This window comes from Lissotriton helveticus, chromosome 2_1 (genome assembly GCF_964261635.1).
Source record: "Lissotriton helveticus chromosome 2_1, aLisHel1.1, whole genome shotgun sequence".
Lineage (NCBI taxonomy): Eukaryota > Metazoa > Chordata > Amphibia > Caudata > Salamandridae > Lissotriton > Lissotriton helveticus.
The window spans coordinates 1,939,911,594-1,939,936,368 of NC_136059.1; the positions used below are offsets into that span (position 1 = coordinate 1,939,911,594).

At 42.0% G+C, this 24,775-nt stretch overlaps 1 protein-coding gene across 2 annotated transcripts in view; it reads left to right on the forward strand.

Moving 5' to 3' along the window:
- The window catches only part of GAB1 (GRB2 associated binding protein 1), a 290,545-nt gene that overhangs the window by 251,704 nt on the left and 14,066 nt on the right, over nt 1-24,775 (forward strand). The window contains exons 7-10 of one of the 2 annotated variants that reach the window (XM_078676870.1): nt 10,510-10,599; nt 17,071-17,170; nt 18,359-18,482; nt 22,224-22,346. In XM_078676870.1, coding sequence (XP_078532996.1) covers nt 10,510-10,599; nt 17,071-17,170; nt 18,359-18,482; nt 22,224-22,346 — 437 coding nt within the window. The remainder of the gene's footprint in view (nt 1-10,509; nt 10,600-17,070; nt 17,171-18,358; nt 18,483-22,223; nt 22,347-24,775) is intronic. The other variant, XM_078676871.1, reaches the window with a different exon arrangement.

The following is a 24,775-nucleotide window of genomic DNA, read 5'->3' on the forward strand; positions in this document are numbered from 1 at the left end:
CCAGTGTACCTAGCATTTATGCCTATATAGAAATCATTGCATTTAATGTAGACTCAGCTGTTTTTCCATGTAACTTTTGCTGGTCATAACATAAGCATTTGCTAGACCATGCCCATTTTGCTTCTAAAGTTGTAATCCGATCGAATCTGATTGGACTGAATCAATTAGCATATGGTGGAGACACCCATGACAACCTTGCCTGAGTGGTGCTGGCTACTAGTTTAATGTATGTGCTAATCAATCCAGCCCCTCGTACAAATGTTTTAGAATATTAGCATAAGAGGAGGTGATTTTGTTTTCTACTGCTCTATTTGGGGATACTTGAGAACATTGTACTAAGCCCTGGCACGTTTTCTAATCGGTTCCTTCCTGAAAGTAGGCATAACCTCCTTAATTTCTGTTTGAAGGGTAGCAGATTGGACATTTGCGTGTTTTGCTACTTTTTTGTATGGATAATACAACAGATGTTGTCATTTTTTTCTAAAACCACTATCCTGCATTTTTTTTGTGGAGGATTAGGATTCTGCGCAACTGAAAAAAACACTTACTCTACCTTGTGCAGCCGCACAGAATTCCTGCAAGACTACGAATGATGACGCTGATGGAATGATCGTTGCTGTGTACAATGGCACTTGAGTGCAGATGGTAAACCATGACTCTAGGCATCCACAGAAGTCCAACTTGTAGCTGTCAAGGAACCTTCATATGTGAACGCCTAAGAAGTGCTACTTAAATACTGCTGCGGGTTCCTAAATGAGATGTCTGTTTACTCAAACCTTAAAGATTTTCTATGAAAATTATCGAAAATGACTGGATCCTACTTGAGAGCGTTATGACTCAAATATATGACTTTACATTGAAGATGAAAAAATTACATTCCTAACGGTATATTTAGATGTGTAGATGTGCAGTTAGCTGTCACACTTTTTATTACTTAACTGTTTTCAAGGCATACCATTTTATTTGTGGTAGTGAAGTTAAGACAATTAAAATAAACCTTTTATATAAACAAGCAATGTAGTCTTATTTCATTTGCACGTTGAAACAGTTATGTTCCCTAACTTGTGATTTTAGGTGGCAATGTCTAATGACGTTACCCGATTGACTTATCAGTACCTAATTTTAATTTTCAACATATATTGATTCATCAGTATACCAGTCTATGCACCCCATCCAAAACCTTTTTCTCATTGGATAAACTAGTTCTTGTTTGGGGCTACTGGATCAGAAGGTGATACTATGAATCATACAGGCTTCCCTAAGATCCTTATACCTTATAGTAATTGAGTTTCCCCTTGCCATAGATGATTGGCTGATCAGAGTAATGCTTCAGAATAAATCCACAATTGGATGATGTGAACCAAACATTTCATGCTCTCTGGGAGGAGTTGTATGTTACTAACACCCCTCCAGACCCTCATGGAGGATATTTGTAGGCAGTATTTGTCATGCTTTTCCTATTCTTTCACTACCTTACAATGTGATTTACAAGATTGGCATGTCCTAGACGAGTATGTTTCTCAATGCTTTGACGTTCATTTCTCTAACTTAGGCAAACTAGTTTACCTAGTACCCATCAATGTTACTTCGGAGGAAGTGGGAGATCTTGCCTACAGTTCAGCATGCATCAGGCTGTCTTTCTGACTCTTTTCTTTTGACCTTATTGTAAAATTATCTTGTAGACTGAAAAACAGACCATGGGAGTTTCAGTGAGCATTACACCAGACCCAGGACCTGCAGAAAGGCACGTAATGTGCATGTTTAAACCTAATTGGCGCCACATTCACTGAGGGCAGGAGGGGAGTTCAGAAATACCAACATAGACTGTTGGAGTTCCCTTTCAAGATTATTGTTGCACTTCCTTTTCGAAATAGTTTGCTTGCTTTGAGTGTTCATACTGTGTGACCTTTCTGTTAATGTTGCTTATAACAAAATACTGAGTCCGTGTTTATTCTTCAATTTCTCATAACCCCCAGGAGTGCTAAGAATGTGGCCTCCATATCTTCAGTACGACCTCTCTGTTGCGAAGAGTACGAGAGCTGTCTCTGTGCCATTATAAAGGAGATTTTCCGGATCACATATCAATGGTTTTCACCCAGACCACCCCATAGTGCCAGTGAAGACACTGCTACCCTGCTCTTGATGTCTACATCGTCGGATTGTTGAAATCAATACATATGCAGCTCACTGGACAACATTGGCTCTGGTCATAGGCACCAGCTTAAATCCTAGGACTCAAGCAGGGAGAAGATTGGTATCTGCTGTGCCCGTAGTATCCATGCACAGCCACAGTGTTAAGAGGAGTACCAGTGAGATGAAGAGATTAACCAATGTCGCAAAACTCCACTGAATGCATCTAAGCGGCCTTTTCAGCATCTGAAAAGATGTTAATGATTGGCCCTTCAGTCAGGGTCTATTAAAATCCTAACAGCAATATCTGCTCCTACCAGGAAAGTAATAACATGAATACAGCCTTTATCGTCTGGTATTTGACCGGGCATATTGGCTAATCTAGTGTTAAAGGGAGGACTTTACCCATCCGCTCCTTTAGTTGCATGTTGGTTCCAAAGCAACTGAACGTCTTTCCTTTAATTCGGTGGCCTACATTCTCATTAGCTTAGGTTTTTGTGCACGCTATCCCCAAGAGAGGTATTCTACTGAAGACCTCCAGCCTATGAGTAAGTATGGTATGCGTAGTGGGATGTTCATCTCTGTGGAATGTGAACTTTGAGGTCATATCAAGTGTCTGCCTTCAACATAGCTCTTTCTTAAATTTCAAGGATGCTAGCTCTACTCCCTTTCATTTGATAGGAATGAACACAGCATGCATCAGGCTCTTTGGTATTGGATCTCTGTCTTTGCATGACTTAGCGCTACCCTGCTCACTCTTCCAGATACTGGTGGCATAGATTTCCGAAAACATCTAAGGTAGTATTTTTCGATAATGTTAAATTTACGACATGTCTGGGATCACTGTCATATAAACTGACATACTGGAACATTCTTTCAAAGGCCCATGGGCCAGAGTGCTGAACCGTGAGTAACGCCCTACCTCAGTTAACTATGTCCATACCAGAAAGAGGACTTGATACTTGAGTACCACTGAATATACAATACCTGTGCAGCAACTTTTGCGCCAATACAAATTAAGACTTTAACCAGGATTCAGCCGTCTACTTAACTGAATGTAGTTGACAGGTCAAGAAGTAGCAGGTTACGGTTTAACCTTGAACGGCAAGTCTGCAGTCTCAAAGTTTTCCTGTATGACCGGTTATCTGACTCCATCTAGTCTGAAACCTGTTTGAATAGAAGTTAATTAAAAAAATGTTTTAAAGAACTGTTTGCACCTGACTCATAATACTTCTTTCCGAGAAAATGACCAGATATGATCATTTGGAATTGGCATGCAGTAGGCGGTGTGTCTGGTGTTTTTAGAGGAGTTTTTTCAGTAATGGTTAACTAACAGTTATTTTAAAAGTACACAAAAGTGAGTACGAGAAGGAATGGCTTACCAACATCTTAAGTAACTCGGTGAGACAGATTGGCCCTTAAGATTATATTGGGTTGGGTGTTAGGTTCAGTGATTGTCAAGTATGAGCCAGGATATTCTAGCTGCATCCTCCTGCAATATTCAGCCGCCATTCTTTTGCAGCAGTTAGTGGCCAGTGGTGTATGTTTGATGGACGTGCTGCATGTTTGATGGACGTGCTGCTAGCTTTTCCTAGGGCATATTTTGTGTAAAGATAACATTGATAGCCAGTATGCTGCCAGTAACAATGAAGTTATGTAAATGTGAGCATACTTATAGAGCGCAGCTGTCACCCAAAGGGTATCCTGGTGCTTTGACCATAAACATTACCAACAGATGTTAAACACTACACTGCTCTCGAGAAGAGGTAGCTTTTGAGATCCTTTTTAAAAGACAAGAGATCCTGCTTGCACCTTAGAGACAGAGGTAGGGAGTTCCAAAGTTTGGCAGCCGTAAAGCTGAAAGAGCGGCCGCCCATCCTCGCCCTTTTTATCCTGGGAACTGTGACCAGGAAGGCCGAAGAGGATCTCAAAGGTCTAGCAGTAGAGTACCAGGAGAATAGATCTTGCAACATCACTGGACCCAGCCCATGAAGGGCTCTAAAAACCAGACAAGAGGATTTGAAGCAGATCCGTTTTTGAACCGGAAGCCAATGAAGATCTGAGAGCGCAAGAGAGGACGAGGCAGACCGTGGTCGCGAAAGAGCTAGCTTGGCTGCCATGTTCTGCACCCGCTGCAGCTTCATGACCAAGATGTTAGGAGCCCCCAGAAGCAGTGCGTTACAGTAGTCTAATCTACTGAGGATGATACTACGCACTGCTTCCGTCCTTGCTGAGGGGGGAGTAGCGCAAGAATTTTCCGCAACATGCGAAGCAGTAACATGCAAGTCGCCGTCGTTTTATTGATGAAGGCATCCAGCTGGAGACTAGGCCCAAACAGGACGCCTAAGTTGCGGACGGATTCTGCCGCCGCTACAGAGCCTTGGGTAGAAACAGGGCAAAATCCCTCGGGTAAAGGACGGGGCATTCGGTCCAATGAGCAATGGAGAACTTCGGTCTTTGCTCCATTTAACTGGAGCGAGTTCTGACGTAACCAGTCCGCCACTACAGTCATGCAGCGGTGAAAGGATTCCATAGAGACCGCTTCCCTGCCCTCAAAAGAAAAAATAAGTTGAGTGTCATCGGCATAGTTGATGACAAACATGCCAAATGACTTAATCAAACTTATTAGAGGGCGAAGATATAAATTAAAAAGAATCGGGCTGATTGCAGAGCCCTGCGGCACACCCTGAGTTACATCTCTTACAGCCGATCGAAAAGGCGGCAAGGCCACAGATTGCTGCCTATTGCAGAGGTATGAGGCCAGCCAGTCCAGGGCCAGGTCGGTCACCCCGGACTCCCGGAGCCTGCCAAGTAGAACCGCATGGTCAACCGTATCGAACGCGGCCGACATGTCGAATAGCACCAAGAACGCCGCTCCTCCCATGTCCACACGCGAACGCAGGTCGTCCAAAACGGTCACCAAGGCAGACTCCGTGCCGTGGGCCGGCCTGAATCCAAATTGGGCCACGTCCAAGAGGTCGTTGGATTCGAGGAAGCTGGACAGGACCCTAGTGACCAGTTTCTCTAAGATTTTTACCGAGAAAGGCAGAAGCGAAATGGGCCTATAATTGGACGGGCACAGAGGGTCCAAGGTAGCCTTCTTAAGCAGAGGAGTAACCACTGCCAGTTTCCAACTATCCGGGACCGTGGCCGTGGCAAGGGACTGACAGCAGATGGAATGGAGCGGTGGAAAGAGCTCCCCCTGAAACATTTTCCAGAACTTATGAGGCAGTGGGTCTAGCGGGGAGCCAGATGACACGCCATTGGCCAGTAGGCAGAAGTCCTCCAGAGAAGGAGCGGGAAAACAGGTCAGCCGAGGCTGTGCTGCCTCCTCCTCAAGAACCTCCCGAGTCGCTTTGCTGACCGGATCTGAGGAGCAAGAGGCGGGGAGGCTAGACAAATTGGAGGCAGAAAGTCCATTCAAGATGGTATTAATTTTTTCCTCAAACGCCAAGGCTAGAGAGTCACATAGTTCCTGAGAGGCCGGAATGGCAGATGTCACGCAGGCTGGATTAGAAAGGTTCTTGACTAGTTTAAATAAAGTTTGGGACTTGTTACTTGCTTTAGCCAAAGTAGCCTCTAGGAACTTGGCTTTAGCCATCCTAATCTGTACTTTATAGTCCTGGAGGGATTTTTTATAAAGCAATTTATCTGCTTCCAAATAGTGCCTTCTCCAGACCCGCTCCGCCTGTTTACAGCGAAGTCTCTGCTGGAGCAGATCACTAGAAAACCAAGGAGTGGCTTTTAACGGCATATCTAATACCCTCCGCAGTGGAATCACCTTATCTAGTGACTCCAGGACCTGCTGGCAGAGAGTGGAATAGCTCTCCTCCACGCTCTGACCCAAGGCAAAAGTCCCAGGCAGTAATTTGGGTAAGTTAGAGCCCTTCAGTAACCGAGCCCATTGCCTGCTAAATTTAGGCCTAGCCGGGACGCTATTACTCAGCGGACCGGCTGGTAAAAGAATAGAGAAATGGATCAGTGCATGATCTGTCCAACATTGTACCGCTACCTCCTTGATCGAGACTAACGATTCAGCGGCAAAGATCATGTCCAAAGTGTGACCTTTTACATGAGATGGGGCGGACACAAGTTGTGTAAGGTGAAGATTATTGCATGCTTGACAAAAATCTCGATATGCAAGATCGTTAGGACCACTGGGCCATAAATTAAAATCGCCCAAAATTAAAAACCTAGCAAGGGAGTTGGATAGATTATAGATCAGATCTATCAGATCTTGAAGAGATGATATCACGCTGGCAGGAGGACGATAACAAAGTAGCCCCGCAACCAGTGTTCCACTCTGATCTTTCAGAGAGAAGCCCATGAGCTCAAAGCCCTTGACTGGTTTAACTTCAAGATGAGAGACCGTAAGCGAGTCCTTAAAAATAAAGCCCACTCCACCGCCTCTCCCATTGGTTCGCGGGATGTGCCTGATAGAATAACCTGATGGGCAAGCCCAGCCGAGCTCCACACTACTCTCCGCTCTAGTCCAAGTTTCAGTCAGAAACATAATATCTAGCTGCAATGATTCAATAAGAAGGGCCGTCTCTGCATGATGTTTGCAGAGCGAACGGACATTTAGTAGTCCGCAATTTACACTTACCAAAGGGGCCCCCTGGGAAGGCCAGTTGTTTTCCCATACTTGGGTGTTGGTTCACCAGGCAAAGTTCTTCTCTGGAGTACACCAGGCGAGTTGGAGCAGTGTGTCCAGCGCTGAGCGCGTCTGGAGCGCTAACGGGCGCAAACGGGCTTACCTCTGGCACACCTCCGGCGCGCCCGCCTATGCATCTCCTCTTATAGTGTGCCGCGCGGGAGTCCTGCGAGTGAAGCCACTGGACCCACTCAAAGATGGCGCCTAAAGTCGGCCCGAGTCGAAGCACCCCCACCTAAGATGGCGGCCAAACACCGCAAGCAGTGCCCAATGAAGCCCTGAGATCTAGCTAAGCCCCGCAAATGCGGGTGGATCAACAATTACAGTGCAAGTAAGTGCCTGACTGTGTGCCCCGTAAATAACCCTTAATTGAAACAACAAGCACCCACAAAAAGTAGTAGCGCGATTGGCAATAGCAGTTAAAAGATTAAAATAAAGCAGTTACAGCGCAAAAGAGCGCGCGAGTAGTCAGTGCATGTATGAAATCTCATGTTCCTATGGTTTTAGAAGGAGGAGATTACTCCATTTTGTCCACTTAAGTTGGCCGTGGGGTTGGAATCGGGCAGCCTATTGGTTGCCAAAGTGGAAATTGACTAATTTGGATTAGTTGCAGATTTGTAGACATGTGTGTCTTTTAGCACATTTAACATTAGTTGTATTTAGTGATTGTTACTTGCTGGTTTTAACCTGTAAGGGAACCTCAGGAAGGCCGTACTTTTCGTCATTCATTTCAGAAAAAATCTCTTTATAACGCAAAACAATGTATCCAGCTAGAAAGTATTTAATACTTTAAATATTGATATATTATTATTTAGGAAGGGCTATAACAATTGTGTTGCACTGCTTGGTACACAATAGCAGATTTTACTGAAAATATCATTGCATGAAATTTAGACTGGTTTTGTTTCTTACAATAATGCGTGTATCCCTGCGGAAGAAGGGTCTGATCTATTCTGTACACGAACTGCAGTGTCAATTCAGAATTTCCAGGAATGGGGAGTTTGTACAGTTGCACTTGCTATGTCCATGTCAGTAGTGGATGCTCTGTGGACGCTCAAATTGTAGCATTAATTGAAATCTATTTTGGTATGTGTGAATCTTTAAAACTAAGCAGTAAAATGTCATCTTTAAACAACCCTAGGTTTTATTCAGGGGCTGTGCTTTCACTTTGAATATTCCATGTCACTGGAATCCCCTCTTGTGGACGGAAACTGGCCTTTATGGCACATAAAGTTACAGAAATTAGGACCACTGCCTCCCAATTCTTAGCACTTGAAAACTTTTTCCATCTGCTATTTTTGTGGAATCTCTTGATAAAAGGGTGTATATGCAATTTTAGTACATTGGATTGTTGAGAGCTCCTGAAGACACTAGAGGAGATCCAGGCTTATAATGGCTAGTAAAGGCCCTCTGGTCCAACATTCCAATATTTCTTTCTGTTTCTCCCTTTTTAATTTCGAACATTCTACCCTAAGTGGGTGGAATGTTCTAATAGCCTTCTACCCCTTCTACCTGGGGCTATATCGTATGTTAAAGGCCTTCACCATCGTTAAAGTCCGTCGCCTGCGGCTCGGGCCTATAACTTGGATTAGGGCTTTAAACAACCAGTATTGCCCTCAGCAGTGGGGTATACGGCTATATTAATTGCATGTTCCTGGTTAGCCTATATCTTTCATTTGCAAGAAACAAATGTTTTAAGGCTCTGGAACTACAGCAAGTTAGAAAGGTTTCTCTCTGTTCACGCTGCCTAGTGTCCCATCTCCTGTGTAGAAATTAAAAACGACTCATGGGGCCCCATCAATCAAATTCCCCCTTTGACTTTTACAGATTGTCAATGAGTTCAAAAACTCAGACATTTTCCTAGTTACAATTCGTCTTCCCATCAATCACTGAAATGTACACCTTTTTAGTTGGCTAGACTTCTATTAATTTTCACAAGGATCTTTATTTTTCTATGTGTTTTTTTGTAAGTTGCACGCTATAAGCTTTGTTTCGAGGGACATTTCAGTTGCCTCTTCATAACACGGTAGAGGAAATAAGGGTTACAGTTGGGAATGAAGGTCGAAGTGGTTATCGCATTTTGATATTCCATCTCATTCGAAAGAAAAGCCCTCTTTTATTGTAATATTTCTGGCGCGTTAGGCTCCATATCAATTCCTGGGTAGTGGGGACGCATGCGATTACTTCTGTAGGAATAATGGAGTATATATGAAACCTACGGAATATTATAACTTTATTGCTAGCTTTTGTAGTTTGCGTACGGGATGAGACCGTCTGAAAGTCTTTTTATTTCTTGTATAATTTTAACTGTAAACTATTCCATCTCTTCAAATAACAGTAGCTTATTCTTTCATAAGTCTTATATGTAGGCTAAAAACACAGTAGTTATAAAGTTTCTGCCATACGAACAATTTGTGTGTCGTCCAGTGCATGTTTATAAGATCTGTTTTATGTTGTGCAACCTCCATTCTGGCTTTGTAGGATATGCTCCGACATACAAGTGACAACATGTGCCAAGGCGCGGCGCTCTACAAATCAATAAAATAAATATAAATTGAGTTTGTTTAGCAGCTGCCAAAGGCCTCCACCCATGCCCCTCCCACACTAAGATCTGCCACTCTCAGCTCAATGAACACGACACGTAGACCCAACTATTTAATGTGATCATCTGTAGCACTCCGGCAGTCCAAATCCATGCTCACACTCCACATCTCACATGGGATGCAGAAAGCTTTGGGATGGACCAGAGTACAATACCCGAAACCTTTGGTGGCTCCAGAGAGCAAAGAAAGCTTTAACCTCATGAAAATGCACATGTAAGGCCAACGACTCTACAATGTCATGCCATTTGCACGTATGCACTATGAAAATGCTGAGACCATAATACAAAAAATGCTCTTCTTTGATCAGAAAGAGTTACTGCTGAAGAACAGACTCTTTCCGATCATATTGGGTATCTTTCTACTGGAATGTCCCACTCCATACTAAGGAAATACTTCAGAATTTAGTAACCTCTACTCAACATTTGGGCTCGTTTGGAATATAGTTAATTGTAAAATCATAGCCTGCTTTCCTACTTACCGTGCAGATTATCCATGGAAGTGAAATTGTATGAAGAAGCCTTTGAATTATTTTTAAATAATAAAAAAAAAACTAAATTGTTTTTAAAAATGCAGACGAACCTGTGTTTCCGAGGTACTGATTCCACGTTGGGTGGGGAAAGCTAATAAAAAAATGCTCATGAAGATCATTTGATTACAATTTGCTACTTCATTGTGTGGCTTGTACCCTCCTTGCATGCATAAATGAAAGCAGTTTTTTATAAAGTGTGTACCTGTTGTAGATGGATATTTTGAGTATTGAAAAACCTGTTTGCAGAACGAGACTAGTGGTTCTATGCCATGGGAGCTCTTCAGTTTCATGCTGTAATACCAGTCCTGCCATGTCATCTTTAAGGACATTCTTCTTTTTCTTGAAGGATATTGTGGCTTCTCTTGTGACTGATGTGCTTGCTTTGGGCGGTGGTTTGCATGCTGTTTCCTTTCCCTTCAGTGTGGTGCTTAAGCTCTAGCATGAGACCAGCCAGGCGATGAAAGTTTTCATCGGCTAGTCGCTTTTGCTCCTTATTATACCTGCTGCATTGGGCTCAGCTACTGGTTTGCAGAATTCCATTTTCGTCTAAAAATACCGTTCCATATTAAGAGAGTCTTCTTTCTACCAATTAGGTCAAAGCCCTAAAACTTTAAGACCTAAACCGCATGGTTTAGAGCGAACCGATTCACAAACAATAGGTGAATTTCCCTCAAGACGAAAGGGTATGTACTTAAGCACCACATGCTGTGTGGGACTGTTCATTTTTTCTGTTATTTACATCAATTTGAATGGAGTTTTTTGCTGCGGTTGTAAACAGAAGCATAGTATGTTAATGAAAATGTTTCTCCTGTTTTGTTGAATTTGTTTATAAATGCATATAGTCAAAAGAACAAGGTTTGCTTTGCTTAATTGCTATAGGTCTGAACCTGTGTTTCCTGTTTTGGGGCGTTGATTTCTGAAGATAAAATGACAATAAAAAGAATCCAGAAGTTCCATGCATAGTAAAGTCGTGGGGGTAAAAATGCGATATGCATAGCTAAATTCAATCAGTAGGTCATTTTGCATTGTTGGCTATGTATGACTTTGGCCTAATGTCTCACTTGTCTGAACCCCGCTGCTCAATGTAGTTCTCACCCTTTCTATTAAGAATTATTTGTCTCGATTCTGTTATGGCCTGTCACAAAGCTTTGCGTCCTGCACAGATTTGGGGGGGATGGGGCAAATGCACTATAGTTGACTCTACTACCATTTCTACTTGTAGGCATTTGACTGAGGCGACTCCCTTTGGGCCTTAATCCCAGCTCTCCTGACTCTCAACCAAGAGACTACACCACCCCTCTGCATCGCATTTCTTTACTTCATCTGGCACCACTGTGCACTGCCCTTTATACTACCCTTCCCAAACTTTGTTTTCTTTAAACCCTGCTCGTTCTTTTCCTGTATCCTTTCTTGTGCCCCATTTCCACTCCTCATTCTACCAAAAATATCTACTCTCACCCTGACATCCAGGCCCTGAGCTGTGGTCCTAGACAGCGCTATACAAATGTTCTTTTACTTCGCTTCAAACTTCATGTAGACTTCGGTATCATTAACAAATATGCTTTCTGGCCTCACTGTTAGACAACCTCTAAAAGTGTCCCCTTTTTTGTTCAATGACCTATGTTTAACTGCATTTTTCAGTTTTTTGTTCTTTCTCATTGACACACATATAAGTGATAAAAAATTCGTTTTTTTTTTTTCAGTTCCTGATAGTTAGCGCAGTTGTATTGTACGGGATTAGACCGTTTTTTCAGACTGATAAATTAGGAATTCATTTCCTGGTAACCCTTTGACACAATTTGTTTTACTTTTCACCAGGACATTTTCCAGATCATATCAAACTTTGGTTATTCTGTTTGTTTTCTTAGTTATATCATTGTTTAGCCAGTGTCTTCAGTAAGGGTAGGTCAAGCCGAGACTTCATGAAGCTCAACAATAGAAGGCAGATTGTTTATAGCGTGATTTTCATGTACCCTCTGTTGAATACGAGGGTTTGTGTCTAAGTATGTATTGGGTTCACTCAAGAACCCAATTTAGCGGGTCCTACCCCATTGTTTACTAAGCTGGCAATCTCATATAATATAATGAATTACTCCAACGGAGATTACGTCCAGAGCGGAGATGCAACAATTGCTGATAATTGGTTCTGCAACTTGAGCTTATACATCTTACTTGGTTGCAAATAACCTAACCCATTGATCCAAATAACTGCAGTCTTAATTTTTCTGAGCCCATGACCACAACAGTGGCTTTCCGTTACAAACGGAATATTATTTTCAAGCATTCAGTGAGCCTAGTGCCACTTAAGCCTCTCAGATTGGGAAAAAGTCTAAAATGTTGTCATAGTCCTAACCCATTAGATCCATAATCAAAGCCTCAAAATTGCAAAAGGGATTCGAGAAATGACTGCAGAAGGGACACCTGCCTCTCCTTCATATTGCAGCTGGCAAATATTTTCCTCAGTCTTAATTTCAGACACGAGTGTAAATTATCTTGAGTGTAATATTTAGACAGCATTTTTGATTCTTTGATTAAAACAATAGGTGCTAGCAAATTTTAGATAATAAAACTGCTGCAGGTGCATTCACTTGGCATATCTTTTTGTACTCAACTGTTATCAGTTTCTTCTAACTAAAACTAATAATAGCAAATGGAATCATGCCTGATTAAGTCCATAGTAGCTTCACACATTGGAATTCATTTGCATATTGCCTGCAGGGCCTACAGTTCTAAGATTTTGTCATCTGTACCACAACATTAATGCAAGTGACTTTGAAAATGCTTACTGTTTTTTCAACTCTCCACTTTGTATATTCTGTGCCATCTTTTCCCAATCAGTGAGTGTTTTTGTGTCCATCCTTTAATTAACGTACTGTCTTACTAGTGTGTGGAAAGTGGTACTTTTTAGTCTTTATTTACACCTGGTCCTAAGTCTCAGTGTTGTGTACTGGTCATTTTTCACCCTTTGTGTTTTATAATTGTAATGGTACTAATCAAAAATATTTCTGAATAAATATATACTTTTTAAAGAAATATATCTCTGCAGCCAACTAATACACTTATATGTAGCTTGATATAGATTGACACAGATTGAAGGTGGACCCTTCCTTTCCTGTTCCTGGTATGTAAGAACTGTCTAGCAGAGTTCAGTAAAAAAATAATATGGAGTACCTAAGATCTTAAACCCACTTGTTCACACCAAAATCTTTGCTAGTTTTATCATCTTAGGTGAAGGCACCTTACAGACCTATAGTCTCAGCAGAGAAGCTCTAGGAAGCAGCTAACCGCAGCATTGAAGCAGGTTGAGCCACTGTGGTGGCCCTCTAAATACCCATCAAATGCCCTTTGGGGATGTAGAAGCCCACGACTAGGCGTATATGGGAGCACCCTGATACACTCTTCTACCTTCATGAAAACGAAGAGCCCCAAATGAAATGAGGGAGGGAGCGTTTCTCAGCCTGAATGGAGCAATCTTCCACTAAAAACGAGGAATGTAGCCACCAAGGCTGTTTGCTAATGCCTGCCTCAGAGTGTTTCCATGAGCTTTGCTTCACAAAGGGAGCCTAAAATGGCACATTACCCCCTGTTTAAGTTTTTTTCCAAAACAGACCCCAGACTAAAAACCTTGCAGAAATCAAGTATCAGCTGTTAATTATTATGGTGTGGCTTGGTAGCTCAGCTGCCCCTAGACAATTATTTTAGAATCACTAGGAGAGGGGCTTTGTCTCCACCCACGTTGGGAGCCAGGAATACATGTTTAAAAAAAATGTAAGTCCTCATACCACCTCACATGAGCGCATGTCTGAACCGTTAGTACGCTTCAGCCTCACCTTCTTAAAGCATTTAGGAACGTTGAACCAGTAAAGAAAGCCATCTCTTACTAGACCCTCTAACATGGAGTCATCTCGTCTGGATGAGAGAGTAGCATCCTACAATTCTTCATTTGAAACACCGAGCAGTATAGCTGGACATCCAGAAGAGCTAAACCACCCTTGTCTAGGTGCCTTCTCATACTTTTCCATGAAAGCTTTGCACCTTTGCCCACCAGTACAAAAGTTATTCTCCCTTGGATTCAAGATAACATCCCCCTTACCTTCGAGAAAACAGATTTATCAAACAGATACGACAACTGAGGTAATATTGGCATCTTTACGAGATTTACTGGACCATAAATGGGCAAGGGTAGAGACTGACATTTTTTCATCACTGTATGCACCTCTTTAGACTGCCTCTCCAAGTTGGCCATGAGAGGTTTGTCCAAGTCCTGAACTATATTTATGCCCAGGTGTTTTATTCCTTCTCTACATTCAACACCTTCCCATTCCAGATTCCAAGTTATAACTTCTGACTTAGCTGCGTTGACCTTATATACAGAAAGCTCTCTAAATATGCCTAGTTCTTGCTCTTTACATGAGCGGGCTCTATTGATAGCCGAGGTATACATCATCAAATCATCATAAAGGGCGATCTTCTATGTTACCCCTTTCCGTGAGAATGGCAAAATACCTCTTTTTTTAGTCTTAAACTCTGAGCTAATGGTTCTATAAAGAGACTGAACAGCCGAGGGGAAAGGGGACAACCCTGCCTGGTCCCTCTCCTTATCAGAACTACTGGGCATAGATTCCCATTCACCAGCAGCCTTGCCATCGTATAGCTATAAATCTTCCATAATACTCTACCGAATACCCCTCCAAACCCAAAATGTTGTAAGGCGATCATGAGATACTCCAAATCCACCTGGTTGAAGGCCTTAGCTGCATTCCGGGTAAGGATGGCTAATCGGATGGACTGAGCTAGAGCTATACCAATAGTACCAATCGAGGTATTCATTAACTCCCTGAAATACCTTCCAGGTAGAAAGCCCTTCTACCCTATTTAATCTGTTTGGTAGGTAAGATACCTGTGAAGATGTTTTAGTCACAATTTAGTAGTCATATACAGCGGTATGATTGGCACTCATGGGGATGCTTGTTTGGTTTTAAGATCAAGGAAATTATTGCCTTGTTCCAAGATGGTGAGTTTGGGACATCTATAGCAACACAAAAAGATGATGGATGGAAGGCTGAACAAATTAAACGTTCACCCCCAGTCACAGATCTAGGGTAAAGCCATTGTGTTTTTGCTCACCATGTCACCCAAGTCTGGACCCAACCAGTATAAGGAAATCTTTCAGCAAGATTGAGCTGAATAATCTCAACCAGAAGGGGATTATGCTATCTGCTAGGCTGGTGTATATTTTATTTGGGATCCCGTTTAGGCCCACTGCTTTCCCCCCTTTTGCTTTTTTTTTTGCAGCGAGCACTTCTGAAGCACTTATCTCCTGATTTAATAATTGCTGCTGCTTGAGTGAGAGGCTAGACAACCCCTTATTCTCCAACCAACCCTCTAACTGGTCTTCATCTAAAAGTGAAGATGCTGAATATAGCTCTTGGAAAATATGTCCGGACTTGCTTATAGTAGCAGTCTAGTCATTTTTTCTATTAATGTTTTAATATAATTCCTACTCCAATCCAATGTCGCCTTTCAGTCAAGTAGTTTCCCGTACCTTTCTCCATACTCCAAATTCTTGATTATACTCACGAAAACATGTTTTGATTGAGTAGACGTGTGCGTCCTCCACACAGATGTGATCATAAGAGAGGCAGATTTCACAGTATTTTGTGGAAGATCTGTTGAAACTTGCCAGACGCTGTTGTCTCCCAGATCTGCAGTGGGTTCCTCATTTCAGATTCTGCAATGTCCTGAATCGAGCTGTACAATTTGGTCAATAGTTCTTGTAGTGAAATTCTTGCATCATTTTCTCTGATCTGATACTCCGGTTCAAAAAACAATGTATTCAATAAGAAATAACAAAACAAATGTGGGCCTAAGATTTTGTAGTTAAATCTCTTTTTTATGTACCTGCAACATCTTTACAATATCTGTCAATTAACAATGCGTTCTTTTTGGCTATATTGTTAAGAGCGAGGTGTCATCTGAGTTCTGTCAACTCAATACGCATCTTCAGTTTCTGCCCTATTGCCCAGGGCACATGAACACTGCTTGTCATATCTACCCTCCTTTTCGAGGTCTGGCTTGACAGAGCAGCTAGTGCCAGACAATTATGTGAGAATTACTAGAAGTGGGACTTTGGCTCCACCCACATGTTGGGAATCAGTAGTACATGTTTTGATTGGGCATATGTATGCTTGCCTTCCACGCAGCTGTGATCATATTGTGTATTTATCCAGCTGCATGTGCTTGAACTTTCAGGAGCACAAACATGCCATTGTAATGCTATTAAACTGTCTTGGGCAACTAGATAACTTATGATGTTTTTCTCTGGCAGCAGCGAGAGGGCAGTCATTACTGTACATAGATTTTGGGGTTTGGCTTGACCGTGCATTAATAAGTTAGACCTATTGTTATTGCCAATGCTTGTTACTTCCTTTGTCTTCTACCTTTGCCATCCAGAGAGAGTGAAATTATTCTACCGGCCAGTAGCCTAAAACAAAGAAAAGTTTCATGAAATAGCTGCTATGTATGAGAGATAGGGTCATAGGTCACAGCCAGACATCTTGGGAAGTGTAGTTATATGAAAACGTTGATTTTACTTATTTTTGTTGCTGGGATGGGAGTTAATACATATCACTGCATGTTATCCCCGTTGTGGGATTGCCAGAAAAGGATGCTTGATGTATGTACTAATTCGAACCTCAAAGTAACAAAGCACTTATAAGGTAGTTTGGCCAAAAAGGCATGAGATGTTCTTGGTCATATTTCAACAAATATTGGGCTTATATAGCCAACAGCTATCTGTATAGAATTGCTATTCTTGTTGCATCGAATAGGATGCAAAAAATTGTAAAAGAAGTTATCAGTTTGTGCATTTGTCTAAGTGCCAGAGACCTCTTTTCTTTTGTATTAATTTTAGTGGCAAGCATTGCGCTTTAACGTGTGCATTGGAAGTGGTATGATTTTTATACACGGTTCTGACATTAAAATCCTTTAAAGTTTCAGCACTGAAAATATGTTGAATAGATTTAGTTTGAACGTGGAATACTTTGTTTAAACAAAAAAAGCATGTTCTGTTGTAAAATAATGTATGTTTAGTTTGCTTTTGACTTCAACTGCAGCGACGAGTTGTTCTGACGGTTCGTCTGTTTTCTATGTAGTAAGACCAGCTCCATTAGAAATAAAACCTCTGTCGGAATGGGAAGAAATGCAAATGCAAACCCCAATTCGATCCCCTGTCACCAGGAGTTTTACAAGAGAGTAAGTCATAAATATTTTATTTTAATAGCTGTTTGTTGTTCCCTTCTACTGCACGGGTACTCTCCGACGATCCTCGAGACCAAATCGTGTCTGGCATTAGGATGTCCTCAATTATTATTCATAAGATAAATTCACACCTAGCGAATCGGCCCATAGGGGTTATTTGCATAGCCATTGATTATATTGATTACTAGCAGTGGCAAAGCCAGTAGGTCTCACATATGAGAGCTATTTTCTTTGGCAATGTTTTGGAGCCATGCTGTACAGCAGCACAGATGCTTTGCAGTGTGGCTAAAACAAATTTTTAAAAGCACTATAATGCAGACAGGGTAAATGCGCTTTTCATGTTTTTAAGTGCATAGGGGCTGGATGCATCATAGTCCTTTTTTATTATTATTGTTAGCCACTCTGCTAAACAGCATGGCTATAGGTCTTTGCCAAATTCGGCCGTGCCCATTCTGTACATCATGAACAAAAGGCAATGGCAGAGCCAGTAGTCTCAAAGGTGAGATTTATTGGCTTTACCAATGCTTTTAGGCTTCTGCCTCCCACCCTGGTCATTCTGAGCAAATTAGTTCATCTCAACATGCATGAAGAACAAAATGACATTTGGCAAATCCTATCACACAGAGAAAATAATTGTGCCCATATTCATATCTAAGTTAAAATAGATTTGGAAGCACATAGCATCTGTTGTCACAATAAACATCCATTTCAAATGAGAAAAGGTCTTCTTTGAAGTGTGTGTGGCATAGTAAAAGATAGCTACAAACAGCAAGAGGTTAAAGAACGACAGGGAAAAATAAAAGTAGTCTTGAATCGGCAGGAAGATCACAATCAACTTGAAGCAAACCGTAATTAGTCCATGCTCCAGCTGACAGAAAAGGAAGTGAAGCCAGCATCCGCTGGCCAATTGTGAAAAGGCAGCCAATAAGAGCGACAATGAAGCCATCGATTGTTAAGCAATGGGAGGGTTGCAAGCTCTTTGTTGTGTACAATATCTCTCTCAAGCGAGGAAGCATACAGAGCACGTGCTGTTGCAGGCGAGACCTAAAAATGACTGTGCAGCCATTGAGGAAAATCAGTCGGTACCCGTGCTGTAGAAAAAAGGACTTGAACGTATTATGCAGATGTACAAAAATGTGTTAATTAACACCTGTATATGGTAAATATTTTCTGCTTTGATAGTTCGTCCAGGTTTCCAATGCCATCCAGGCCGGAGTCCGTTCACAGCACAGCGTCTAGCAGTGACTCACTGGACAGTGAAGAAAATTATGTACCCATGAATCCAAACCTGGCAACTGAAGAACAAGTATGTGACACCTGCATGTTTTCTAACCTCTACCAGTAAACCCCTGCAGAAAATTATATTTTTAATTGAATTGATAACATTTACCTGGCTGACAAAATAATATTGCATACAACACACAATCGGTGCCTGTTCCACACTCCTGCAACAATGCATCGAACAGTAGAAAATATTTAAAAAAACGCTTCTAGCTGTAGTTTTTTTCTATTCATAGAAAGACCGTTTCAAAAAAAGAGAAAACTAATTCAGTGCAAAAGCCAACATTTATTTATGTACTTATATCAAAAAATGGCAGAACTGCGGACATTAATATGTAAACTTAAAGAAAGCATTCCCCGTTGTTCAGCCGCTAGCTACAAGACACACCTATTTGAAATTCAGGTCCCACGGGACATAAAATGAGGTAACCCGAGAAATGTGTGTCCAAAACCACCGTGGATGTTACTGCTCTGACGTAATCTAAACGTTGGATATTCACGATAAAAGCCGGAGTCTAGCTAAGTTAACTTAGCAGTGCCTCTTAAAATAACGTTATGTGAAATTGGACACCGATTGCAGAAAAATACTTATTTGCATACCTTCTGTCGTCGTTCTTTCCAACTTGTCAAACTTATGCTTAATTTTGTGTACCTGCCTCCCCTCTTTTAATTAATTTAAGAAAAGGGCTCTGTCACAGGGGAACTGGTGGAGTTAATACATCGCTTGACCTTCTCCCCTGCGTTTAACGTTCTGCTGCTCTTTTCTGCACTAGTTATCACTGTGCCTTTGTCCCAGAACTGATGGGAGGTGTTGCTTCTGAAAAACACTTACTCTGCTGCCGCAGTTATGTTATGTTGTGGAATCTTGTATAGTGCATGGCTACCCCAGCAACGGGGCGTCCCAGCGCTTGCAGACATGCCTGAAACTAGTGCGACAGAGGATGTGCTAGATGGACGCAAACAACCAAGTTTTTATGAGTTTTCGGAATAGCAGATGGTTTGAAGTGGCTCGAGCTTTTAGGGGGATGGAGTTCCAAAGCTTAGGGGCCAGGTACCTGAAGGAGCGGCCGCCGGCTCTGCTCCTCCGAATCTTGATGGTACGTGCTAAAGCAAGATCCGCTGAGCGGAGTGCGCGCGTAGGGATATAAAAGGAGCATAGTCCTTGAAGAGTTTGGGGGCCAGCGCTATACAAGATTTTGTGGGTGAGGCAGAGGGTCTTGAATTGGATGCGTTGCTTTATAGGTAACCAATGTAGTCGCCGGAGAAAGGGGGATGTGTGACAGGTTTTGGTTAGAGCAAACAGAACACGGGCAGCGGCATTTTGTGCTCTTTGCATCCTGTTTATTGTAGTCGTGTTAGAGCCCCACATGAGGGAGTTGCAATAGTCCAGATGAGAAAGGACTGACGCCTAGACTATGAGCTGGCGGGTGGGGGGCTAAAAAAAACCCAGAATGGGTTTGAGAGAGCGCAGACGCCCGTAGCAGGTGCCCGCCACTTTTTTGGCATGGGATTCCAAATTGAGCGAGTTGTCAAGCATCACTCCTAGATTTTTTACTAACTCCTTAGGTATAGGAGCTGATCCCAGCGCAGGAGGCCACCAGTGCTCGTCCCATGTCTGCGTGCCATTGCCAATCAGGAGTACCTCTGTTTTGGAGGAGTTTAATTGAAGACAGTTGTTAGATAGCCACCTAGATATGGCCAGAATGTCTTCTTGGAACTTCATTTGGTCTACCACATTGTTATTAGACAAATTGAAGAAGAGTTGTTATCGTCCGCATATGATAGAATCTTGCGTTCCCGGGCCATCACGGCCAGGGGGCGGACGTACACATTAAACAATGTGGGTAGTGACGGGTGGTTGGGAGTTCTGGCGAATAGGAGGCAGCTCCAGGCAGTTCAACCATATGGAGTGAGGGGTCTCCATGGTGCCTCAGCCTTACCCGCCCAAGTGCTGCAGAATCATCTCTGACCCTGCACTTCCTGACACCATGATGGTATACTGCATTGGAAATGATGCGGAGCAGTAAACATGTTGTAGCATTTACATTATTTCCTGTACTGGTGTGGCCTGAACCTGCGGCAAGAGGCTACTGCTTTCGGCTGCACCACGTATTCAAAGTCACTGAATTTCTTATTCACTACAAGGAGTCAGATTACCAATAGATGTGTTCAGTTTTCTTTAGATATATCTCAACCCAGGGCTATGGTTGACCATTTTGGTGGCCTCGTTATCATCTACCAAGCATCTATCTCCTGCTCCATAACTTTTTTTAACCTGGGTGAAGCTATTGTTTTGCACCTAAAATCTGCCCCACCATCTTGTGCTCTTCCCCAGGACCCACTGCCAATGTTGTGCCACTCTAACCAATTTTCTTGGCACCATTTTTGCTTAAGTTTGTAATTTTTACTCTACGGCGAATTTGACATTCATTTCGGTAACCAGTCTAACGCTACTAGAGTATCTCTTAGGTGTGTTTCTGCATTCAACTGCTTCTGATTATAAAATGGTTAATTTGTTAGGCCCCATTTTATCTAGCTTTTCTTATATCGGCCGCTAACCCCCCTCCCCCACGTGGTCCGATCACTTTGCAGTGCCTTTCCTAATCTGTTAAGATGTCCTCTAAGAACATGTGTAACACTGTTACTATTAAGGGGAACCATCGCTGGGCTAACCTTAATCCTTCCAATATATCTTCAGTATTAATATTCACTCTGTTTGACTTTTCCGTGGCTATCGTGGAAGCCCCCAGCTACTTTCCACCTCTGGCTAGGTACTTCTAGTATTTAATCCATTCATCACCGAAGCTCTACTACCCCAACAAAATAGGTGAAGCTTGTAATGCTCCTAGAGAATTTTTCACAGTTGTAATGGACATAATAAATCCTGCTGTATGTAGGAAAGACTTTTCACCCTCTCAAGAGCTGTGCTCTAACCTATCTTCCTTCTTCTATAAACCTGTTTATTTTGTTCACCTTTGCTTACACAGTGCTTTACAACCGAGTAATTACTTTCAACTGTTATTTGAGACTTAATTCACACATTTTGCTATTCCCCTAGTTCAGCATACCTGCACAGGTAAAGTGTACTCAAGGCAAGTTTCCAATGCTGTGTTACTGAATAAGAATGTGACATTTTATCCCCACATGGCGGTATATGTGAATATTGACATTCTGACGGTATATGACGAAGTTACTGCATTTGCAAATTGAGGGTTGGGGCAGGTTTGTGGGTATTTTAGTCTTATTAGTAAAATGAGTTGGCTGGTCATGGGGGACTTTATATCTCATTGGAATGTTCATTGAAGTTCTGTGTTCAATTGTTGCTGCTGAGCTGTGGCAATAAAGGAGATTTGCATAATATTAGCCTCTGTTTCCTTAATAAAATCCGCATTTTCTGCCCAGCAGCCTTTGAAAAATCTAAATTTTTCACACACAAATGTACGTTTCGTGCGAATGTGCAATATCTTTTGCACATAGTTTTCTACAGTGGAAACACTTGCAGGTTTACTCCTATCAAGGGCAGGAGTATGCGTGCGCCCAAGGTAGAAAAGTTAGTGCACAATGCATTTTATGGGCGTGTAGGAGAAACTGGTCTTCCTTGGATTTACATTTTCCTGTGGATAAAAGTAGGAGTAAACCTACAGCATGGGGAGGGGTATTTCCTAGTTTTTCATCATGCCGTTTGTGAGCTGGATCTATGTTTGTGATGGATGAATCTTGACATGTTTTCTTCTTTGGTTTGTAATTATTATTGCTATCATTTTAGAATTTGTTTGGCGGCAGTAGTCTTGACGGAGGAAGCAGTCCAATGGTGAAACCTAAAGGTGATAAACAGGTGGAATATTTAGATTTGGATCTAGAGTCTGGAAAATCAACACCACCCCGGAAGGTAAATCAGGCTTAAGACTGACAGTTTATCAAATAAATTGGTCTGTTTATTTATAATCTGTCTTTTGACATCCTATCCTCCTTTACCTGCTTAAGCTCACTTCTCTAGTTTCGCTACACTCTTTTTGGAATATGTCTCCCTTTGCTGTTGCATTTTTGCTTGTATCCATTAACAGCTGCTTTAGCTGCTGTCTAGCTCCTTTGTTTATTGGTCAAATGATTCTCATCTTCTTCCTTGACTGATGCTTCCCCTCTAAATTTCCAGCACTTGCTGTCCACGTTCTTAGGAGCAGTTTTTCTGTCGCCTTAAATGCGCCATCTTTTCCACCTAGCCTTCATTATCCGACCCTGCTTCCATTCCGTACACACACCTGTTCTATTTCTTAGCAGTGCCAAGTTTTCATTGCTTCCATGTCCCTAAGAATCAAAATAATTACCCGCTTTTTTGTGATCCCTCACATTGCACTGATAACACTTCTGTGCAACTTTTAGCCTTATATTAATGTGTAATTTGACTATTTTAATCACTTATAAACTGCAGAGCATCTGTGCTGCACCTGATAAATTGTCAACATTAATCTTAAAACCGTTTTTGCTCTTGTGTAGATCATATATTCACTGCTGTTCTTCACTATTTTCATTATGAATATGGAATGTCTCGCTCATGATTATAGGTTGGTGTAAAGTTATTCACACTGAAAGGAGAAACTACTTTTGCAGCATGAATCTTTTCTGGATTCATATGCTGTACCTTATTCCACTATTGTGTCATTGGGTCTAGAATTGTCTGTCCAGCGGCAAGGAGAACCCAGAGGAAACAGAGTTAGCTCAGGAACAAGGCACCAATGTCAAAGAGATCTTTGAAACTGAGAGAAAGAAGGTGCGAAGGAAGACTAGATGGAAGAATGCCAGGTACCACAGATGCATTTGGGCCAAGCCAAAGCATTTGGACTAAAGACTCTCCAGGGCCACCCTAACTAAAGACAATGGAGGGCAAGCTGAAACAAAAGGAAACCCCAGTTCGAGATCACAAGACACCATGGCAATGAACCCTCAGAACTGGCCTTAGCACCAAAAAGTGATATAAAGCTTTAGAGGGACAAATGCCCCAACCCTCTCCACCATGCACACACACACCCTCCCACCTTAGAAAGAGGCCTTAGTACCATAGAGAAAGAGCTCTACATCAAACATAGATCTCTTGAGGTCAAGAGAAAGAAACAAAGGCTCAAAGTCAAAATTGAGGCCCTCATGAAGAGGAGGATGGAGCTGCAGCAAGAGGTCCGTGGTCTAAACAAATCCACAGTAGAAAGGGTCCTGAAAGACCATGAAACAAAGGCATTTTCTCTATATGTTTCTTAGGACCAAGGCCAGACAACACCCTCAGACCTATTCTGGACCTGCATGCCTTCTACAGATGTATGTAGATGCAAAAGTCCAAGATTGTCACTATGGAAGAAGTCATTGTGAGCCTGTGGTAGGGAGACACTATGGCGACTATAAAGCATCCACAGATCTCAAGGGCCCCTCACTGCATGTGCCGATAAACTTTAGACATAAGTTCATGAGGTTCGTTGTGGACATGGTACATTAATAGTTCAGGGGCCTCGCCTTTGGGATATAATCTGCACCAAAGGGATTCACAAAGTGGCTTGCTGTAGTTGTGGCATACTTGAGAAGAGAAGGGCATACGTGTTCATCCCTAACTAGACGACTCACTAGTAAAGGTGAAATTGTACACCCAGTGACCAGAGAGCAGAAACACTTTTATATAGACACTCCACAGATTTGAGTTCTCTTTAAACATTGAGAAATCATCACCAGTGCCAGAGAGAGAAAAGAAGTTTGTGGTGGCAATACTCAGTAAGTCAGTCAGGAAAACTTTATTATCGGCCTTACGGCCATAAAAGCAATACAAAAACTTCAATGAGAGACAAAATTCTAAAAATTCCATGGTCAACAAGGATAAAAACGACATTGTACCAAAAATATCACAATTAAATCTCAAACAAATTAATTATAAAATTATAAAACCATCAGATAAAATGTGCTAAAATAGGGTGAAAACCTACAGACAGTACATGTATATAGTCGAGAGATTACAATATGATGAGCTTAGACAATAACCTTAGGTAAGACCAATAAACGTCCCAGGATTCAGGTCTGCAAGGGGGAAACAAGTTCAACGCGATTCCCTTTTTCTATTGATTTAATCTTTGCACACCTAGTACACCACATGGAGTTAAGAAACCTGGAAGTGGCGAATGTCGTCAGAAAAGATGTATCATATTTTAAGTCTAAACACCTCGAGATAGTTCCTGTAGCCCAAGTTCTTGCATGGTTGGACAATCCATTTCCCTTTGGCCTTTTTGTATAAGGGACAGAATAACAAAACATGCAAATCAGACTCTACACTAGCGTCGCACCCTG